The sequence below is a fragment of the Cryptomeria japonica genome, chromosome 6 (genome assembly GCF_030272615.1).
Source record: "Cryptomeria japonica chromosome 6, Sugi_1.0, whole genome shotgun sequence".
Classification (NCBI taxonomy): domain Eukaryota; kingdom Viridiplantae; phylum Streptophyta; class Pinopsida; order Cupressales; family Cupressaceae; genus Cryptomeria; species Cryptomeria japonica.
Window position 1 is genome coordinate 538,120,764 of NC_081410.1, and position 22,767 is coordinate 538,143,530.

Genomic DNA, 22,767 nt, shown 5'->3' on the forward strand with positions numbered 1-22,767 from the left:
TCCGAAGACTGAATAACCTGTAGACCCAGAAAGAAGTGCAAGAGACCAAGATCGGTCATCTCAAACTGCTCCATCAAAGCTCTCTGAACACTCTGAATCATGGAGGATGAGCTACCTGTAATGATGAGATCATCTACATATAGCACGAGAATCAAAAGATCACCCTCCTGACGCTGAATATAGACTGTGTGATCGGAATGACAACGTGTGAAGTGCGAGGAAAGCAAGAAGGAGTCCATCTTCTCATACCAAGCCCTGGGGGCTTGTTTGAGACCATACAATGAATGTCGAAGTCTGCAAACCAAAGAAGTGTCCTGCACAAAACCCTGAGGCTGCTCCATATAGATCTCCTCATGTAGGGCTCCATGCAAGAAGGCACTCTTCACATCCATCTGAAACACTGGCCATCCCTGTGAAGCTGCAAGTGAAAGTACCAGGCGTATAGAATTCATCTTGGCGACAGGAGCAAAGGTCTCAGAGTAGTCAATACCCTTTACCTGAGAAAACCCCTTTGCAACAAGACGGGCCTTATACTTATCAATAGAACCATCTGCAGCATACTTGGTACGATACACCCACTTGCACCGAACCAACTTTCTTCCCTTAGGAAGAGGACAAAGATCCCAAGTATGATTCTTCATCAAAGAAGAGTACTCCTCATCCATGGCCCTATCCCACTCTGGGTGTCCTGTCGCCTCTGAAAACTTTTGAGGATCATCTGAAAGGGTATGACTCAAAAGACTAGAACCAGATGTCTGAGCACAAGTGCGATGAGTATCTGAAGGATCACCTGCCAAAGAACCAGCTGCATCAACAGTATCACGGGCCCACTTCGGCAAAGACGGAGCAACTGGTGGTGGTGGAGATGGTGGATCATGATCTACATCATCCTCAAGAGATAAGTAATCCTTAAGAGATGAAGAGGAAGGAGTAGGCAATGAGGGAGAAGCTGGTGATGGAGAATCCATCTAAGGATAGCACTCATCAAACTGGACATCCCGTCAAAACAAGACCTCTCTGGAATCAGGATCAAACAACCTGTATGCCTTAACATCCTCACAGTAGCCAACAAATATGAGTGGTCGGCTCTTCCTCTCCATGGCATTCCACTGAGCATCAGGAATAAATGCCCAAGCCTCACTACCAAAAACTCAGAATGTAGAAACATCAGGCTTGACATGGGTCCAAGCCTCCTCAGGAGTCATATGTCGTAATGCCTTATGGGGCATCGGATTCTGAATATAATTGGCACAATTGACTGCCTCAGCCCAAAATAAAGAACTCATAGCTTGAGACTGTATCATACAATTTGCCATCTCCCGTAAGGTTCTGTTCTTTCTCTCAGCAACACCATTCTGTTGAGGGGTATAAGGAACTGTAAACTGATGCTGTAAACCATGCTCAGTGCAAAAATCTCTGAAAGCCTGATTTACATACTCCCCCCCATTATCTGTGCGTATCCTCCTGATAGAAAGTCCAGATTGCTTCTCCACAAATGTCTTAAACTTCCTGAAAGAGTCAAAGACATCAGACTTGTACTTAAGAAAGTACACCCATGTATGTCTGGAGAAGTCATCAATAAAAGTGAGTACATAATGGGCCCCTGAAAAAGAAGGAGTCGGAAAGGACATAAGATCACTATGTACCAACTCTAGGGCGGCCCTAGCACGAGAGGCTCGACCCTTAGGAAAAGGATCTCGATGATGTTTGCCAAGGACACAACCACGACATACACCATCTGTACAAGAAATCTGTGGAAGCCCAATCACAAGGGCCTGTGTACTCATCTGCTGTAGATATCTGTAATTGACATGACCAAAACGCTCATGCCAAAGCCTGCTCACTGAATCTGCATGTGCTATAAGAGAGGAGCCAACAGTGTCTGAACTCTCAAAGCCATCAAAACTATATAAGTGAGATGCAGAATCCACACTCCCAGTAGCCACAACCAAGTCAGGATCATGAAGATCTCGAATAACCACATCATGTGGAGAGAACTAAACTATCTTACCAGAGCCAGAGTGGCAAATCTGATAAACGGATAGTAGGTTTGTCGAAATGTCAGGAACCAAAAGCACATCCTGAAGACAACCACCATCCAATGAAACAGTACCTGAACCCTGAACAGAAAGTTGTGTTGAGTCACCAACTGTAATATGTCTAGTGTCTGTAGGAGCAAGAGCAGTGACCAAATCCTGTGTGTGTGTCATATGGTGAGAGGCACCAGAATCTAGAATCCAAGTGGACGCTGAGGACAATGCTCGTGCAGAAAGAGCATGACCTTTCCCTATGGGCTGTGAAGGAGGCTGTGGTGCACTGATATTATGCTGCTGCATGGCTTCCTCCAAAGCCTCTAAACGTTTCCAACACCTGGAAACGGGATGTCCTTCCTTGCCACAAAAACTGCAAGGATCACCTGATTTCTTCTTAGTCTTGGAGGAAGACTCACCAGACTTTGAAGATTTGCCCTGTTTAGAATTGGACTGTGGTTTTGAATCAAGCTTAGGTGGTGGCTTGGAGGGATTCTCACTAGCCTCTGAATCTTTCTTAGGCTTTGGTTTCTGCTTCTGTTTTCCTTTGGAGGACTGGGCTACCAATGCTTGGTTCTGTGAACCTGAAAGTGAATCCAACTGCTTAAGTTTAGCTTGCTCACGAGTCAGACGATCACAAAAGACCTCAAAAGAAGGCATGACATGTCGAGCACCCAAGGCATCCATGGTGGAATAGAAGGTTGAAGAGAAGATCTGAAATGGACCCCGAAGCTTAGAGAGAATCAGGAAAATGCACTCTGTATCAGTCTTAGTCTTACCACAACCTTGCAAGATAGATCTTTGCTGTTTGAACTTCATCAGAAAGTCCTCAATAGAAGGAAATGAATCAGGTACCAAGGAAGTTAACTCTGCCTCAAGCTGCAAAGCTCTGAACTCGTTGACAGTACCAAAAAGTCCCTCAAACTTGGTCCAAATGGCTCGAGGAGTGATACAACCCTCAAGATGAAACTAGAGACTGTCGAAAATGTGTAAAGCCATCAATCCCATAGCCTGATCCATATTGTTCCTGTGCTGCATAATCTCAAAAGGACGTGTCAACTGAGGCTGAACCTCATCCAAACAGGACCATAACCCTTTTGACTGGAGAAGAGTCATCATGCGACCCTTCCAAGTGTGGTAATTATACGGTGTGAGAGATTCAATAGGTCTATCTGCCATCCTGTGAACTATGCCTCAATTGAAGATTTTTCTGATGAAATATACTATAGATCTGAAAAGAGCACAGAACCACCTTTCCGACGCCTATTCACTTTCGAAAAACGGAGTCCGTATGCAAAAGATATGGCTCCTGGAGTGCAAAAAACTTGTTCTGACTTCGACTAGCAAAAAACACTACAAAACGGAAAAATCAGAAAAAAAGATGTGCATCTTTTAGATCGGGCTCGGAACCAGCTTTCCAACGCCTATTTTCATTCAAAAAACTGAGCTAAAATGCCCGAGTTATACCCGATTTAGTAAAAACGGCTTCTAAAAGGCCCAAATAGGCCCTTTAAGCCCTCAAGGGCTTAAAAAAATTAAACCCCTGGTCCGTTGGGCGACCAGGGGCTAGCGCAGGTGGCTGGCGGCGCTGTGGCGGTGCAGGGGCAGCGGCGGTGTGTGGGCTGCGCGCGAGCGGGGCGCGGGTGGCGCGTGGGCGGCGCGCGGGCGGCCGTCGTTGCTGGGCGGCGCGAGGGCGGTTACCGCCGGCAGCGGTGGCCGGGCGGTGGCCGCCGGGCTGCGCACCTGCCGATAAATTGGCTGCGCCCTTTTTAAACCAAAAAAATGCATTTTTTTAAATAATTTTTTTAAATTTTTTTTGAATATTTCCGCCTCGGTTTTCGTGCCCTAGGGCCGTACCGCCTTGGGGCCAAAAAATTTTTGCCACCTGGTGCAACTGTGTCGAAATCGGATGAATTTTATATGGAAATAGGGGTTTTTGGGCGCTACGAGCTCAACGTTGAGGTCCGTTTGGGCTCAAAGTGCACCGAAAAAAATACCCCCTATTCCAAAATAAAAAACAGAATACAAACACAGATCTGATGCAACCAAAACCTTGATCTCAAAATCTTTCAAAAGTCTGAACAAGCTGCAGCAGATCCAGCTCTGATACCATGTAGGATTTGAGAAATACAAATCCACAGAACCCAAAAGAAACCTGCATGCAAGAAACCTGTCACAGAGAAAGAGAGAGAACAAATACAAGGGTTTTGGCTCTGACAAAGAGAAAAGATGTATTATCAGAGAAAAAATGAATCAAGAATATGAATAATACAAGAGATCAATCCTTATAAAGGAGATCAACACCAAAAGGAAAACCTAACCCTAAGGTGTGAGCATTTAATAATTAAATATTAATTATTAAATGACTAATGTATGCATAAAGAGAAATCTTAAGAGGAGAGCAAAGTTAATTAATTACTTTACTCTAACAGAATCAACCTAATCCACCAACATTAGGTAAGGATGAAGAGAATGATTGCAAAGAAAGAGAAGCACTCTTGAGTGCCTTGTCAGATCAAAAAATCATGAGATTATCAGACTGATCTACTGCTAAAGCTATTTGGGATAAATTGGAGACATTGAATGAAGGAGATACCACTGTCAAAATTGCAAAAATGGAATGTTTTTTATGGAAAGGGTTAATGAAATTGTTTTGGGAATACAATGTTGTGGAGGATCCATGAGTGAAGATGAAATTATTTCTAAAGTTTTAAGAGCATTGCCACTAGCATACAAAATCAAAGTAACTACTATTAATGAGTTGAGAACAGTGCCTAATACATCATTATCTAGAGATACCTTGATTGGAAAACTTTCAGCATTTGAGCTTGAGGAATTTGGTCCTATTGTTGTAATTAAGACAGATTTAGCCTTCAAAGCATCATCATCTGCAACAACATCATCATCATCTGACAAATCTAACAGGAAAGCACTTTATGCAAGAGAACTTGAAGATATCAGAAAGGAAAATGAAGAACTAGAAGAACTTGAAGCATTATTTGCAAGGAAAATGCCTAAAGGTCCTATTGGTAGTAAGTATGAAGGTAAAACACCATTTAAATGTTTTAACTGCAATAAAGTTGGTCATATGGCATCTAGATGTCCTAATAGACATGCAAGATTGAGAGAAGAATCTAAAAGGACATATAAACCTAACCCTGAATATCAAAGATACAGATTTAAGAAGAATAGAGACAAATCATGTTACTATATCGATGAAGGAGTTACTGATGATTCTGATGAAGAACCGACAGACAATGGATGGGATTTTGTTGCAATAAAAGAAGATCAACTGACACCTACTGTTCCATTGGTAGACCAGGCCATGTCAGCTAAAATTGAAGAAAAGGATGAATAGATTATAGATTCTGGATGTTCACATCATATAACTGGTGATAAAAGTAAATTCTTATCTTTTCAAGAATACAATGGAGGTCTAGTAAGATTTGGGGATGATAAAGCTTGTTTGATCAGAGGAAAAGGCACTATATCTTTTGATGGTAAGCACAATACTGACAACATTTATAATGTTGAAGGTTTGAAGCATAATTTTTTGAGTGTTGGTCAATTAGTTGAAAAGGGATTTTAGTTACAATTCAAGAATGGTAAATGAAAAATCATGAATAGAATTGGTTTGGAGATTGCAACCGATAATCTGACAAGAGGTAATATCTTTCATTTGAATAACAATGAAAAGACATGCTTGATTCCACATATTGATGAAAGTTGGCTATAGCATAAAAGACTTTGTCATGTGAATTTTTACTGCATAATAAAGATCAGTTCATCTAAGGCAGTAAGGGATTTACCTAAGATTGTAAAACCTCATAATCCGGTATGTAAGGAATGTCAAATGGGAAAGCAAGTTAGAACAACTTTTAAGAGTATTTCTAAGAAATCCAATAATGTTCTTTATTTAATCCATATTGACTTGTGTGGTCCGACAAGAACAAGAAGTCTACAAGGAGATAGATACTTTATGCTAATCATTGATGATTATTATAGAATGTATTGGGTTACTTTTCTCAAGGAGAAATCAGAAGCTTTTGGGAAATTCAAACTGTAGTCACATAAATCTGTCCACTTAATTAAATGAATACTTAGTATTTATTTGATTATTTAACCATCAATTAATAATTAATTAAATTAATATTTAATTAATTCATCTTAACCCTCTTCTCCTATTAATTAAATAAATTATTCAATTTATTTGATTTAATTCACTTAACCAAATTCAGACCATTAATTAAATAAATAAATCATATTTATTTAATTAAATTTTCTCTCACATTTAAATAAATTAATATTTATTTAAATCCCCCAAAATCCCACCTCTCACAATTATTTTAAATAAAACATTTATTTAAATCACCTTTATCCTCTACCCACTTGCATTTTCCTACAAATGCAAGTTGCACAACTATTTTAAATAAATAATTTATTTAAATCACCTTTATCCTCCACCCACTTGTATTTTCCTACAAAAGCAAGTTGCACAACTATTTTAAATAAATTATTTATTTAAAATCCTATTTATCCTCACCCACTTGAAACCTTTAATGGTTTCCCTTAAAGTCTTCAAACTTGATGGCTTTAAAGTCTTCAAACTTGATGGCTTCCTTCTATAGTCTTCTTAAGCCTTTAATGGTTTCCCTTAAAGTCTTCAAACTTGATGGCTTTAAAGTCTTCAAACTTGATGGCTTTAAAGTCTTCAAACTTGATGGCTTTAAAGTCTTCAAACTTAATGGCTTCCCTTAAGGTCTTCTTAAGACTTTAATGGTTTTCCTTAAAGTCTTCAAGCCTTTAATGGTTTCCCTCAAAGTCTTCAAGCATTTTAATGCTTTATCTTCCTTTTTCTCATTTAAATAAATTAATGTTTATTTGAATATTTATCCAAATGCAAATTACACCATTTAATTGAAATAAATGATTTTATTTTAACTGAAAATACCAAAATTTCTCCCACTTGCATTTTCCTTCAAAATCCACTTGCATGCCTAAACCCCTTCTAGATTCTTCTAAACCTTTCCTAATTAACCTAATCCATCCCCTAAATATTGTCACATTCCTAAGCAAATTGGAGTCACTTCTCAAAGACTCCAAAGTCTTTGAAAAGCAATTAATGCTTTGTGTGTTCAACAAATTAACCTCTAAAGTCTTCCAAACCACTTATGGCTCTTACATGACCATTAATGGTTAATTCCACTTGCACCCATGGTTAAGGACTTTGACCCCTAACTTAACCCTCATGTAACCCATGTGTCTCTTCAAAGCATTTATTTCTTTGACTAGGGTAACCATCATGTCCCCTCAAGCATTTAATGCTCCTTATCTCTCCTCTCAAGCCTCCTCATGGTGACACTTGTCAACATGGGATTGGGTTGAAAGTCTCACATGGATTGAATATCTTTCAATCCTAACCCTTGTTAAGATTACTCAATCTTAACCCTTCATTTCCCCATTTCTTCTATAAATAGAACCCTTCTCCTCAAGCAAGAAAAGAAGCATTTAGAGTATTGTTGTTATACTGGCATTAGCATAGAGCTTTTTCATAGCATCACTATCTACTCTTGCATAGTATTTGCTTATCATATTCAACCATCTTGAATCTCCATATGGCATCCATGGCTAGTGCTAAAAGCTGAGAGCTACACTCATTTGGGACTTGGAGAGGAGAGGAACAAGGGAGGAGCAACTATGAGCATCTTGATTAGCTATTTTATTCTATGTTTATATGCTTTCTATTTCATGCTTAATATCTCTCTTGATATGCCTGTTTAGGATAATCTTTTGTTGCTAACACTAACGTTTGTTTCTTGTACTCTTGTGTGTGTTGCCATCAAACAGATTTTCTAATCCTTTTTGCAGAGCATCACAAACTATTCAAGGCAATGGTAGAGAATGAAACCAGTAAGAAAATCAAATGTTTAAGATCAGATCAAGGAGGAGAATTCACATCTAAGGAGTTTAATACATTTTGTGAAATGAATGGAATTAGAAGACAACTATCAGCACCCCAGACACCTCGGCAAGATGGAGTTGTGGAAAAGAAGAACATAACTATTCTGGATGGAGCTAGAAGTATGATATTAGAAGCAAATCAACCTCATGTGTACTAGAGAGAAGTAGTGAATACAATGGTTTACACTTTTAACAGAGTTCACATCAAAGGTGAAACCGGTAAGACCCCTTATGAACTATGGTTTGGTAATACTCCTACTCTTATATATTTCAGAATATTTGGAAGCAAATGCTATATTAGGAGAGATGAGTATATTGGTAAATTTGATCCTAGAACTGATGAAGGAATATTTATTGGTTATTCATCTAAGAGAAAAACATATAGATGTTTTAATAAAAGATTGCAGAAAACCATTGAGAGTGCAAATGTGAAGATAGATGAACAATTTAGAGGAAATTCAAGGTCTATGGATTTTGAACCGATAGTTGAGATGATCATAAATGAACATATACAGAGTGCACCGGTACAGAGTGTGGATCCAGTCACACCGACATCATCAGAGAATTCCACAATGACTGAAGAACAACAACAAGTGAACACACCCAGGTATGCAAGACTGAATCAATCTGAAAGTCAGATAATTGGGAATAAGTATCAAGGTGTTATGACAAGAGGAAGACTGGAAAATGAAGAGGTATGTTTAATTTCTCAAATTGAACTAGCCTTTGTTATTGAGGCATGTGAAGACAAACATTGGATTAAAGTTATGGAAGATGAATTAGAACAGATTGAAAAGAACAATACATGGACATTAGTTCCCTGGCCTAAAGACAAAAATGTAATTGGAACTAAATGGGTATTCAAAAATAAACTTAATGAAGATGGTAAGGTAATAAAAAAAAAAGAAAGATTAGTGTGTAAAGGATATTCATAGAAAAAGGGAATTGATTACAATGAAACCTTTGCACCGGTAGCTAGAATTGTGGTAGTCAGATTATTTCTTGCATTTGCAGCCCATGAGAACAATAAAGTATATCAAATGGATGTAAAATTTGCATTTCTGAATGGTGATCTTGAAGAGGAAGTTTACATTGCACAACTTGATGGATTTTCATTGACAAATGATAAAGATATGGTTTGCAGATTAAGGAAAGCTTTGTATGGATTGAAGCAAGCTCCTAGAGCTTGGTATGCTAGATTGGACAAATATCTTTTGAAGCTTGGTTACACTAAAGGTAATGCTGACAACAACCTATATTTCAAATTGAGTAATGAAGACATCTTGGTTATTGAAGTTTTTGTTGATGATATCATTTTTGGAGGAGAAGATGGATTATGTAAAAACTTTGCTAATAAGATGCAGGAAGAATTTGAAATGTCTATGATTGGGGAGATAAAATTATTTTTAGGATTGCAGATTTCACAAACTGATAAAGGTATATTTATATGTCAAATAAAGTACTTGAAATAACTATTGAAGAAATTTGGTATTGAAAATTCCAAACCGGTAAGTACTCCTATGACTACAATTGATAAATTGACATTGAAGGATGATTCAACTCCTGTTAATCTGACAAAATATAAATCTATGATTGGAGGTTTATTGTATTTGACACAAACAAGACTTGATATAATGAATGTAGTATGTATTGTTTCAAGATTTCAAAGTAATCCTAGAGAAAAGTATGAATCAGCGGTGAAAAGGATTTTCTGGTATCTACTAGGCACAACAAATCTTGGTTTATGGTATCCTAAAGATGAAAATTTTGATTTATGTGCATTCACCGATGCAAATTGGGCAAGAGATGTAGATGACAGAAAGAGAACCACCAGTGGGACATTCTTTCTTGGTAGCATATTGATTTCATGGTTGAGCAAGAAATAGAGTTGTACATCATTATCAACAACAAAATCAAAATATGTTGCAGCAACAACTAATTGTACTCAGGTATTATGGATTAAGAAAATGTTGAAGGACATAAAGGTGAAATGCAAAGAACCTATAATCATTTATTGTGATAATTCAATAGCAATTGATATATCTAAGAATCCGGTATTTCACTCTAAGACTAAACATGTTTCTAGCAAATATAATTTTTTGAAAGAGAATGTTGAAGCAAAAGAAGTGAGATTGGTTTATGTGAATACTAAAGAGCAGATTGCAGATATCTTTACTAAACCTTTACCTAAGGAAACTTTTGAATATCTCAGAGAGTAGCTTGGGGTAATACCCTCACTGGTAGAGACTTAGACAGCTGATGATTGGCATCAAACCGACATAATTAACAGAGAAACCTTTTTCCGGTGGTGGAGGAGAGCTACTTCTCAAGGGGAGTAGTTGGTTAAAACAGTTGGTTATTGTAATTAGTTTTATGAGCTGGTTGTATGTTTTGGTATTTGTATTTCTTTGGCATTTGATGTCAAAGGGGGAGAGATATCTATGGAAAAACAAAAACATTATCCTATGGAGAGAGAGAGATTATTCATTGGGGGAGAGAGATATACTTTCTGCATTTGTATTTTGATTTCTGGTATTGTTCTATTCTGGAGATTGTTGGTTTTTGGTTTTTGGCATTCTGTTTTGGCACTTAGATGTTTTTCCATCTTGTGTTGCCATCAATGCCAAAGGGGGAGATTGTTGGTGTTATGTATATTTTGCACTGGTTTTTTTATTGATATCAACACTTATCTTTTGGATATCTTTGGTTATGTTGGACTGGCACATCATGTTCACTAGCAAGTTCAGTGACTTATGCACAATCACCGGTATATCATTCATCGGCAGGTTATATTGTACACCGGCACTGAAGATGACTTGTTATCATCTGGAGATCACTTGGTTATGTCGAAGACATGGTTTGGACACTTGGTTTTGCTATTTTGGTTATTGGTCTAATTGGGTTGACATATTTGTTGTTACTGGTAAATTGGTCTAGGTTATGGACCGACATGCATTATCTATTCCAGATCAGCATGACACGTTATAGAGATGATTTAATTAATTGGATATTGTTGTAAATGTATTGAGCCGACATGATGCATCGAATCTTGACTCATTTGTAATTGGTTTAATTGTAATATTCTTGGTAAGATGACCTACACATTTGGTCTTAGGCTTTGGTATATATGTAAGATCTCATTTGTGAGATGATGTAAGGAGAAGAAAGATAACGATATATGGTATAAGGTTTTGTAACATGGTATGTGTGAATATTGAAGATCATAAGAACAGACCATAGAGAAGTTTCAAGGAAGGTTTGAAGGTGATTATCAGAGCTTAACTAGTACTGAATTTAGCATTGGAGATGCTACTTTAAGAAGTACATTATCATTGGATTTAACCATCCAATTGTAGTGAGTGTGACTCCTATTTTGTGATTGAGCAGTGAGCTCTAGCCGGTTGGCCTTTCTGCATGTGCATACCCCATTTGTATACACATACTATCTGCAATAGTATCATCTGATTATGGGTAAGGTTTCTCACCGTGGTTTTTCCCTTACAAGGTTTCCAAGTACAAAACTTTGTGTTATGTGTTGTGGATGTTGCTTCTCTTTCTGTCTTATGCATTGAGTTTCACCGGTATTAATATTAACTGCTAATCTATCAACCGACATTAAGTTTGGTTTACCAATATTAAGTATCAGGTTTGATTAAGTTATATTTGGGTTGAAATTAATTGACCATTGATTCACCCCCCCTCTCAGTTGCCTCCGGGTCCTAACACTCACTTCAGACCACATGTGCCTGTTTGAAAAGATGCTGCACAAATAGTGAAGTCATATAAAGAGCATTGCAGGATGCAAAAGGCAAGGTGTCACTCCATCGATAAGTGGAGATTATCTCTTATTATGCATTGTGTGCATAATTGTGAAATGGTAAAGCCAAGTACTTGAAGGCTCACATCGGATCCACCAGTGAATTGAGGGAATGCCTTAAGTACATGAGATCAAGACCGACAAAGAAGGAATGTTGAGATACTAGTTCAGAGGAAGTGAGAAATGTTTGTCACCTTGACAAACCAGTAGAGGAATGAACAAAATTGATCAGGGAAAAGGTAAGGCTAAGCAGATGCAGCCAGAAATAGATTGACCTGATTAAAGATGGAGTGTTGTGAAGGTTGATGACATGATGTCATTGAGAGTGGTAACCGGTATGTAAGTCCATCGTTAATATGGACAAGGTATAGATACTTGATGGGAATGTGCATGCATAGGTCTGTCTGTTAGAGTATTTGGGTCTTTACTTGATTAATTAAACAACATTTGTTTAATTATTTAAGTTCCCTTTATCTGTTTTACACTTAAGCTAACTTTAGGTGCATAATAATTAATTCTTTTTATTAATTATTATGTGCAAGCCTAGGTTTTCCTTTTTAGGGTTTCTTGACCTATTAGAGGTTAATTCTTTTCATTGTATTGATGGATTATCACATTACACATTTTGTGAATATTGAGCTCTCATCTTTTGAGCATATTTTCTGTGTATTTGTTTTTCTATTATTGCTTCCTTGCATCTCCTTTTAACAAGTTTATTTCAGCTTGTAGAGATCTTTTGGGCTCCTATGGTGTTTTATTTCTCAACTCTCACATGGTATCAGAGCTCCATATCTGCATGCCCCTATTATCTTCATGAGAGATTTTGGGCCTTGTTCTTTAAATCTATGTATTCAAGGCTTTGTGCAGTTGCTTTTTTCCATTTCTGGGGGTAGCTTTTTTTTTTGGTACATGTTGGTACCAAAAGGATCTCACTGTTGGCTTCTGAAGGGCATTTCCATGAATTTTGATATATAATTTGCCTATTTTTGTTGACAGGGGCATTTGAGGCATGATTTTTTATTGGCACATTTTTTGAGGCACGAAAATCCGTACGACTATACCTACAAATGCGTCAAAAAATTTTCATCAAAAAATAAAAAAAATAATTTTTTTTACCCTCTTTCTACCCTACAAGTGGGTTTTTTTTTCTTTTGGTCGTAACTTGGTTATATGGAGGTTTTTTTTGACAAATCTTATATTGTCCAAAAGCTCTTTCCAATCCCTAACCAAATTTGGAGGTTTGAACTTTTGATTTTATTTTTTTTATTGCATTTTTTCTATCAAAGCCAGATGTTTCTTTTTGCACTCCTGGAGACATAACTTGAGCATTCAAACTCCATTTTCCAAAAACTTTATATTGTTCAAAATCTTGTTTTGTGTTCTTTCCATTCATATGTTTTTTCTTTCCAAATTTTGCTCCAGGTATATTTTATGCAGTTTTTTCTTTTCATCACTCTGGTGAATATCTTTGATGTTTCAAGTCCTAGGATCTCTTTCTTTGAGTAGGATGTCTCATTTTTTGTTGTTCTTTCCATTTCCAATCTTCTGTCTCTTCTGATCATTGTAGCATTTTATTTATGCAAACACACTGAGATAAAGTGCCATCATGCACTGTATACTTGGGATCTTGCACATCTTTTGCCTTATTATACATACACTACATATAAAGTGCCATGGGGGGTTGATGTTTTCCTTTGTTTGCCATCTACCTTTATCACGTGAGTATTCCTTCCACAACATTAGCCTCATGATGTGTGTCAAGTGAGCATTCCTTCCATGACACTATGTACTTTCTCTGCACCTTCGATGTTCCTAGTTCTTCATTCTATAATTCTCGTTGGTCATCCTTTTCTGTGTACTTGTCCCTCTCCCTTTTCAGCATTATGGGGAGGTTTGTCCTGTTGTTCTAATGCTTCCTTGGTTCAATTGATCAGCTCTTCGGGCTTTGGTGTTTCATGACATTTGTATCTTCGAGTTCGGTTGTTTGCCTTTGTTTGCCATCTGATTTGAGTAGTATCATTTGAGGGAACTCATGCAGATTACAGTCTTCTCTACCTAGTCATGTTCTATTTCAGTGGAGGTTCTTCAGATCAGCAGTTACTCTTTGATAGTGTTTGCAGCCATTTCATGCTTCAATGGTGTTCTTCTGCTCTTTGTTTTTTGTTCCTATCTTCTGGAACACTCTTTTTTGGAGGCTTCTTAGTCCTTCAGTTGAGCTTTCATCTCTTCTTGGAGAGGAGTTTTGTTCCCATAGGGTTTTTTCCTTTTTCTCCACTTTACAAAGATTTTATTGTATTTGGGTACCTCATCAGGCCTAGTTGTCAGGACCCATTGTTGCTTTCCTGCATTTTTTACATGTTTTTTAAGTCAGGTTCGTTATTTTTTAGCTACTTCCTAAGTTCATCTTAAGGGGGGGTGTTAGAGTAATCTTTTATTAGTTAATAATTTTTTATTTAATTATTAGTCTATTATACTCTATGCTTAAGCTAAACTTAGGAATCTTATAATTCTTTAGGGTTTTCTCCTTTAGGGTTTTGAGTATCCTTTTATAAGGATTCTCTCTTTGTATTTTCATAATAATTATAATTATTGAATTGCATTCTTCTTGCACAATCAATATGACTCCTCTTTTCTGGATCTCTGAATTCTAGCCTCCATAGCTTTTTTGCTTCTCTCTTTCTGTGATAGGTTTGCATGCAAGTGATCTTTGGGAGCTATAGAGTTGATTTTTTCTTAGCTCCAATATGGTATCAGAGCTTCAGATCTGCAACTATCTATTCTTGTTTTGAGATATTTTGCATTAGAAGCAAATCTGGGGTTTTTCAGAAGTTTTTTTATGCACCTAGGGATAGGCCTTTTTTCTGGGCACTTTGGACCTAAACAAACCTCACCATTGTGCTCAAAAGGCCCAAAAACCCCTATGGTCATAAAGAACTTGACCTATTTTGACTCTTGAGCCTCTGGGGGTATTTTCTCCAGTACTAGGTTGTATGGCCTTAGCACGGAGTTCAAGAATTTTTATTTTTTATAAATGCCTTTTTATAGCATGCAGGTCGAATGATTTTTTTTTGAAAAAAAAAAAATTCCAAAACTCAAAAAATAAAAAGCTGAACATTTTTTAAGAAAAATAAAAAAATCATTGTTTTTGGGGGTTTACCCCACGGTACGCCGGGTACTGTGGGGCCCCTTAGCTCTACCGCTACCGCATGACTCTGTTGTACGTGCTAACCCCCCATCGGTCGCTAGCCCTCACTGCCCCCACCGGTTCCTGCCCTCATTGGCAATGGCCCTCTGGCCCCACCAACTGCCACAGCAGCCCCGCCGACCTTCCTGCGACCGACCGCCATAGCAGCCCTATCGTCGCCCTCCCCATCACCGTCGATGCTTTCCCCCCCACCACCGCCACTGTCGTCAGTGCTCTCGCCATCGGTGCCCTCTTCGTCAGCTACCACCATAGCTCCACCCACTGACCACTGTTGCGCCACCCACCCACCATCGAAGCATGACCCATGGGCCACGTCCACCCGCCTGCCACCACACAACCACCTTTTTTGCCTCTTTTAGAGGGGGTTGGTTGTTTTGTCATAACTTGGGCAAATAGAGTCATTTTTTCAAAAACCAATAGGTGTCACAAAGCTGGTTTCGAGATGGACCTCATGGTCTTGAAATGTTTTTCCCATTTTTTTGTTTGACTGTACTTTTTTCAGTCAAAGTGGGGTCTCTTTTTTGCACTTCCGGGACCGTAGAATGAGCATCCAAACTCCGTTTTTTGTAAACTTTATATCATTGGAAAGCTTGTTATGTGTACTTTCCAGCCATATGAGTTTTCTTTCTAGGTTCTACTGTAGGGATTTTTTATTCAATTTTTTTCTTTTCAGCACTTTTTGTAAATCTGTTGGTTGTTTCAGGTCTTGGGATCTCTTCTCTGAGTAGGATGTCTCGATTTTGGTTGTTCTTTCTATTTCGAGTCTTCTTATCATTGTAGCTTATTTTATGCAAACACACTGAGATAAACTACCATCATACATTGTTTAATTGGGATCTTGCACATCTTGTGCCTTATTGTACATGCACTACTTATAAAGTGCCATGAGGGGGTTGATGTTTGCCTTTTGTTTTCCATCTACCTTTGTCTAGTGACTGTTCCTTCCATGACATTCACCTCATGATGTGTGTCAAGTGAGTGTTCCTTCCATGACACTATGTACTTTCTCTGTGCCTTCGATGTGGTTCTTCATAATGCAGTTCTTGTTGGCCATAAGACTGGCTTGAGGGTTACACCTGTAGATTAAGAAAGGTCATGGCAAGAAGAACAACTAGTAGGGTGTCATATGCCAGTAGGGTTTGCTTATCGGTAGATGGAACCGGTTGTTTGAATGTTCAGTGACTAGGCATGAACCGACAAAATAGTGTGATGAGGTGGATACCGACAGTGATGCCAAGAAAGGATGAAATGGCAAACGTGCATGAGGTGGTGAACCTACATCAGATAAAGATGGAATGTATATCGACGGAGTAGGTGTAGAGTTGATTGACTGTGATAAAAGGTCCCACAAATCATGGGACATGTTGCAGATTGTTGTAGGGGTTTGTGGCTCGAGGTATGAAGGACAACTACGAGCCAGCTAAGGGTGATTGAGGAGATCAAGGCAATGAAGGAAACAACACGATGGATCTTGTGTGTTTTGACCAAGAGATCTATTGTTAGGATAAAAAGTAGATCACCAGAGATGGAAGGCGTGATCCCGGAGGTACGTAAATGGCAGAGTTGTGCAGATATGATATCTAAAAGATTAGATCGAACAAGATCTAATTGGATTTGGTTTTTTCCTTGAGGGTGGTGAAGAAATCCTAACCGCCTAATTTTTGAAATAGTCTTTTGGCAAGAAACCAATCTATAAAGATGAAGGAAAAAGATATTGTAAGGTGCTGCTATAATAGAAGAATATTGGTGCTACTGCGAAGTGTGATGCTTCCGTAGGTAAGAGAAAATCAACCTAGTGCTTGATGAGCATCTGAGAAGTGAGTGAGAGTGAGGGAGAACCTAGTTGAAGCATTCAATTGGTAGGAGAGAAGAACTCGTAGTGTTCATACTAGCAGAGCAGAAGTGAAGGAGGCTGCAAAAAAGGAAGACAAAGAACTAGCTAAGTGTTATACTGGTGAAGAGAAGAGAGTAAGGTGGAGATCCAGCAAAGTAGAAGAAGAGGATAAGTGTATCGATAGAGTTCATTGGTAGTTAAACAGCAAGAGAGAGTGGCAGAAGAGTGAGTCGGTGTAGAAAAGAAGGTATCTCATTGACAAAGTGAGACATATGATAAGGTTGCAAGATTCACTTGCAACAAGATAACTACTTATGTATTTAATGTTTATATTGTGAACACTGAGTTGTAGCTTAGTGCAGGGGTTGGTGCTCCTTGGGTTGGTGCCCTAAATTTAGGGGTTGTAGCTCCCTCGGGTTGTAGCTCCTTGGGTTGGTACCCTAAAGTCAGGGGTTGGTGCTCCTTGGGTTGGTGCCCTAAAATTTGTAACTGTATTTTTCATTGTGAGGTTGGATTGGAGTAGTAGTCTCCAACAGCATTGCTCACCGATTTTTTTACCATCTTGAATTTTCCTTGTATATGATAAGTGTTAGGTGATGTCCCTTGTATGATTGCATTTGTGTTGGTCTTCCCACTAACCGATCAGTCTGCATTTAGGTAGATCTATCCTCACATAGGATTAGTAAAAAGGAAAAGATTTGAGAACCACTGATTCACCCCCTCCCCCTCTTAGTGGTACGTTTTGTCTAACAATTGGTATGAAAGTGTAGGTTCCCAATTAGACGAGCTTTCTCCAACTTGGGTAGATTCGGGCTTAAGGACACAATGGTTTGTTTAGTGTCAATCTCTGCTCTTGTATTTGATGGTTCAAATTTTTTTATTTGGAGTTGCAGAATGGAAGTTTTTGTATCCTCTTTAGGGTTTGATTTATGGATGTTAGTAGTTGATGGTCTCCCTAGAAAGATCTATCTTCCTACTAGATTTGTAGAAGAAAGAAGAAACCAATGCAATAAAGAGGCCATGAAGGCTATATTCAATGGACTCACAAGTGATGTCTCTTCATAGGTGGAAAAGTGTAAAACAACAAAGATCTTATGGGAAAGATTGAAGAAGCTCTATGGAAATGTACCCACATCTATAGAACCAACAATTGAAGGAAATATGAGAAATACATCTCATATTTATCTAGATGATGAAGAAGGAGCTCACCTCTTTATGGCTCAAGAATCTGAAAGTGGCTGGGTAAATAGTTCCCCCTAACAAGATGTGGTGGGCAGTGATGATGATGAGGAAGACATGGCAGATAGATCTAGGCATCAAGATCCATTTGATAATAATGAAGAAGTAGAAGTTGACCTTGAAGGAGAACTTGTAAATACACTTGAAGAAATCAATAGAGTTAGAAGGGAATACAAGCTATTCAAGAATGCTGCCATAGTAGAGGAAAATCGGCTATCAAAATGCCTTGAGGAATTTGAGAAAAGCCTCTCAGAGTTGATGTCTCAAGAAGGAGACACCAAGGGAAGATCTAGCATCTAGGTTAGAAGTGAAGAATGAAGAAAATCAATAGTTGCTTGGAGAAATGAAGTTTCTCTAAAATAACCTTGAGAAGCGTCAAGATGAGCTCAAGGTAAGAGTCTGGTTTGATGGCATCAAAGATACCTTGGACAAGATACTAAAGAATCAAAAGCATGCCAAAGATATTGAAGGTTCAGGAAGTGGTGCCGGTGAATGCTCCACCAGCAAGGATGTCCCTCACAATGACATTCTATTTGTCTCTTCCAATGGAGAAAACAAAGGCCAAACCTTCTCAGTGAGAAATGCTCCCCAGAAGAAGATTGATCTAGATACAATTGGTGAGGACTTGCAGACAAGAAAGAAGATTAGTGCTACAAGAAGAAGGAACACTAGAGATCCCAAAGGAAAGGGGAAGATGAGAGTAGAAAGATTCAATAGAAGCAAGAAGATGAGGAAGCAGCAAAGAAGACCTCCTACTAGTAGAGGACAGAGAAATGCTATCACCCAAAGGGGAAAGAAAATATGGGAGAAGAAGAGACTAGAAAGAAGAGCTGCACAGAATGGACAACCAAGGATCCATTCTCAAAGAAGAGGAAACGGAGATACAAAACTGGTAAGATCTCCCCATTCATGGAAAAATAAATTTGTAAGTCATATGTCATCATTTATTGGATTTTGTTTTGCATATAATGCCTATGGCCATAGGGTAGAAGAATGTAGAAAGATATCTAGAAGGAATAATCTAGGATCTCATAGACAACATGCATATGAGAAAAATGTATCTAGGAATAGATACATGCATGTCCCCTCTTCCAGTTATGCAAATGTTATTTGATATAACTGCAAAGGTTTTGGCTATAGAGAGTTTCAATGTAGGAAGAGGAACTTGCAGTCACATGGAGGCCGACAAAATGGCTATGCTCTACAGAAAAGTGAAAACGGAGCATATGGAAGGCAAAGACCTGCATGGAACCAAAGTAGAATTCTCCCTACAGAAGCAAGAGGTCCATCGGTTTCGGCTGCCAGTCACAGCAACATGACCAGGAGAAGATGGTCAAACCGATATGTCAAGAGATTTCCCCATCATGAAGTTGGGATGGATATTGTGTGCTACTATAGAACTACTTTCAATTGTGATGGAGAATCAAGAAATGGAAAGACCCATCGGCAGAAGAAGGAAAGACTTGCTCCCAAGCCTGAAAATGGGAAAAAGGATGAGACTAAGAAGGCATGGATGAAGAAGACCATAGACCATCACTATGCATCCAAGGCACAGGTGATATCTCCTAAGGCCTAAAGGAGATGAAGGACCCCAAGGGGAGTGGCACATTGAATTTATCATTCACCCCCTCAACAAAGATGGCATCATGGAAAAACATGTTGTTGCCGGTGCAAAGAGAAATGAGGCGAAGATAAGTATGTCTAGAAGTTGCCTTGTCTACACATCTACAGATCAGTGATGGATCACTACTTAATGTGTTAATAAGTGGAGGTTAACAATTAGTACCAGGTGTTAACTGGTATGTGCAGGATGTTACCAGCATGTATGCTAATAGGTACTTGCAGGTTATGTAAGACAATGGAGTTGGAAGTTCATTGCATCAGTCCCAATAGCATGGAATATGGAGTTCATCTCTCAGGTGGTATTGGAAAAGACCTGAATGACATTTGTTGACCCTGTGGTTGTTCATGTAGGCATGCATGTTTTTGGGCTTACCGGTTTGACTCTTAGCATGATGATAACATTGTCTAGCATTGTGTAGATCTAGGATCATGTCATAGGTTGTGGTGAATATAATAAAATTAAAAGATCATCAGATGATCACATATGCACAGCTAAACTGGTATATGGAGAAGATCAGAATCTCAGTAGGGTATCTAACCAAAGATAAAAACCTAAGGTGTATGAATCAGGGGGAGTTCAAGTGCTCATGATGCAAAGCTAGATTGCTTGACTTGTAAGGATATTGACTGCCAAACTATGAGAGATGGAAATTGCAGAGGTGTTGCAGGTTTACCGGTAGATGAGTAGTATTCACTAACACATCAACAATTGGTAACAGTCTTTCTACAACTTGAGTTCAAATTGCTTCAGACTTGCATGCTCAATCGGTGTCAGCTAATGGTTGAGTTCCCCATCTCAACTTTCATGACTTGAGAAGATGTAACAATCGGTGACAAAAATAACAAGTGGTATCAACAGAAGTGTTACATCCAATGAAGATAAAGGGGGAGAAAGAATTCTATCAGTGACTAGTAAACACAGGAAGGAATGATATCCTGACAGTACCCTTTGTCATTGTTGTTAAAGGGGGAGAAGGATTCTATAGTATACTGCATACTACATGTGAATGAATCCATGGATAACAGTAAAGGGGAAGAAAGACTATGTAGTATGCCAGATACTACATGTCTTGACATCAATGCCAAAGGGGAGATTGTTGGCATTATGTTGTCATTGATGTCAACCAGTATGAGATGACCACTAGTAGCAGAGATGGATGTGCAACACTTCTATGAAGGAGTACAGGATGTGATATCTTTTATATCACCTTGTGTTGTAGAAAACTACTAAATCGGGAAGGCAAGAACAAGTGGCCAGTGGAGTCATCAGTACACAAGTTAGTGCCTAACTTGTGTGATGAGATAGAGGAGTTTTTGAGTGGTTGTTTGTGATGAAGAGACAAAATATTACCTAAATCACATCAACACTAGAGGAGAAGAATGAATGGGCCACCGGTATACTGTGAGGCTACAGAACAGCGAGACTCTCACTAGATGAAGTTGCAGTCATCATGAGAAGCAATGACTGACAGTGAATATGCTCACTTTAGACCACATGTGCCTATTTGAAAAGATGTTACACAAATAGGGAAGTCACATGAAGAGCATTGTAGGATGCAGAAGGCAAGGTGTCACTCCACTGGTAAGTGGAGATTATCTCTTATTATGCATTGTGTGCATAAGTGTGAAAAGGTAAAGGCAGTTACTTGAAGGCACACATCGGATCCACCAGTGAATTGAGAGAATGCCTTAAGTACATGAGATTAGGACCAAAAAAGAAGGCATGTTGAGATACCAGTTCAGAGGAAGTGAGAAGTGTTTGTCACCTTGTCAAACCAGTAGAGGAATGAACAGAATTGATCAGGGAAAAGGTAAGGCTAAGCAGATGTAGCCAGAAATAGATTGACATGATTAAAGATGGAGTGTTGTGAAGGTTGATGACATGGTGTTATTGAGAGTGGTAACTGGTATGTAAGTCCATCATTAATATGGACAAGGTGCAAATACTTGATGGGAATGTGTGTGCATATGTCTATCATTTCTAAAGACTGGTTTGAGGGTTACACCTATAGATTAAGAAAGGTCATGAAAAGAAGGACAACTGGTAGGGTGTCATATGCTAGTAGGGTTTGCTTATCGATAGATGGAACTGATTGTTTGAATGTTCGGTGACTAGGCATGGACTGACAGTGATGCTAAGAAAGGATAAAATGGCAAACATGCATGAGGTGGCAAACCTACATCAGATAAAGATGAAATGTACATCGATAGAGTAGGTGTAGAGTTGATCAACTGTGATAAAAGGTCCCACAAATCACTTGACATGTTGCAGATTGTTGTAGGGGTTTGTGACTTGAGGTCTAAAGGAAAAATATGAGCTTGCTAAGGGAGATTGAGGAGATCAAGGCAATGAAGGAAACATCACGATGAATCTTGTGTGTTTTGACTAAGAGATCTGCTATTAGGATAAAAAGTAGATCACCAGAAATGGAAAGCATGATCCTAGAGGTACGTAAATGGTAGAGTTGTGCAGACAAGTTGTCTAAAAGATTAGATCGGACAAGATCTGATTAGATTTGGTTTTTTCCTCGAGGGTGGTGAAGAAACCCTAACCACCTGATTTTTGAAATGGTCTTTTGGCAGGAAACCATTCTATAAAGATGAAGGCAAAAGAAATTGTAACGTGCTGCTATAATAGAAGAATATTGGTGCTATTGCAAAGTGTGATACTTCTGTAGGTAAGTGAAAATCAACCTAGTGCTTGATGAGCATCTAAGAAGTGAGTGAGAGTGAGGGAGAACCTAGTTGGAGCGTTCAACTGGTAGGAGAGAATAACTCGTAGTGTTCATACGGGCAGAGTAGAAGTGAAGGAGGTTGTAGAGAAGGAAGACAAAGAGCTAGCTAAGTGTTATACCAGTGAAGTGTAGAGAGTAAGGTGGAGATCCGAGAGAGTAGAAGAAGAGGATAAGTGTACTGATAGAGTTCATCAGCAGTTAAGCACCAGGAGAGAGCAACAAAAGAGTGAGTCGGTGTAGTAGAGAAGGTATCTCACTGATAGAGTGAGACATATGATAAGGTTGCAAGATTCACTTGCAATAAGATAACTACTTATGTATTT

The 22,767-nt window shown here is 38.6% G+C and overlaps 1 protein-coding gene across 1 annotated transcript; it reads right to left on the reverse strand.

The window, feature by feature from the left end:
• Window positions 1-3,540: 3,540 nt before the first annotated feature.
• Window positions 3,541-15,263, reverse strand: LOC131030241 (uncharacterized). The gene is made up of 2 exons (XM_057960967.1): window positions 15,081-15,263; window positions 3,541-3,795 (listed from the first exon to the last, which is right to left on the reverse strand). The coding sequence occupies exons 1-2, from the start codon at window positions 15,261-15,263 to the stop codon at window positions 3,541-3,543; spliced, it is 438 nt and encodes a 145-aa protein (XP_057816950.1).
• Between the last annotated feature and the right edge of the window lie 7,504 nt (window positions 15,264-22,767).

Excerpts from the sequence above, each read along its gene's own strand:
- LOC131030241 (XM_057960967.1), bottom strand. The coding sequence starts at position 15,263 with ATGGTGGTAGCTGACGAAGAGGGCACCGATGGCGAGAGCACTGACGAC. Across the intron at positions 3,796-15,080 it reads GAGGGCCATTGCCAATGAGG|GGCGCAGCCAATTTATCGGC; the intron begins GCAGGAACCGGT and ends TGGTTTAAAAAG.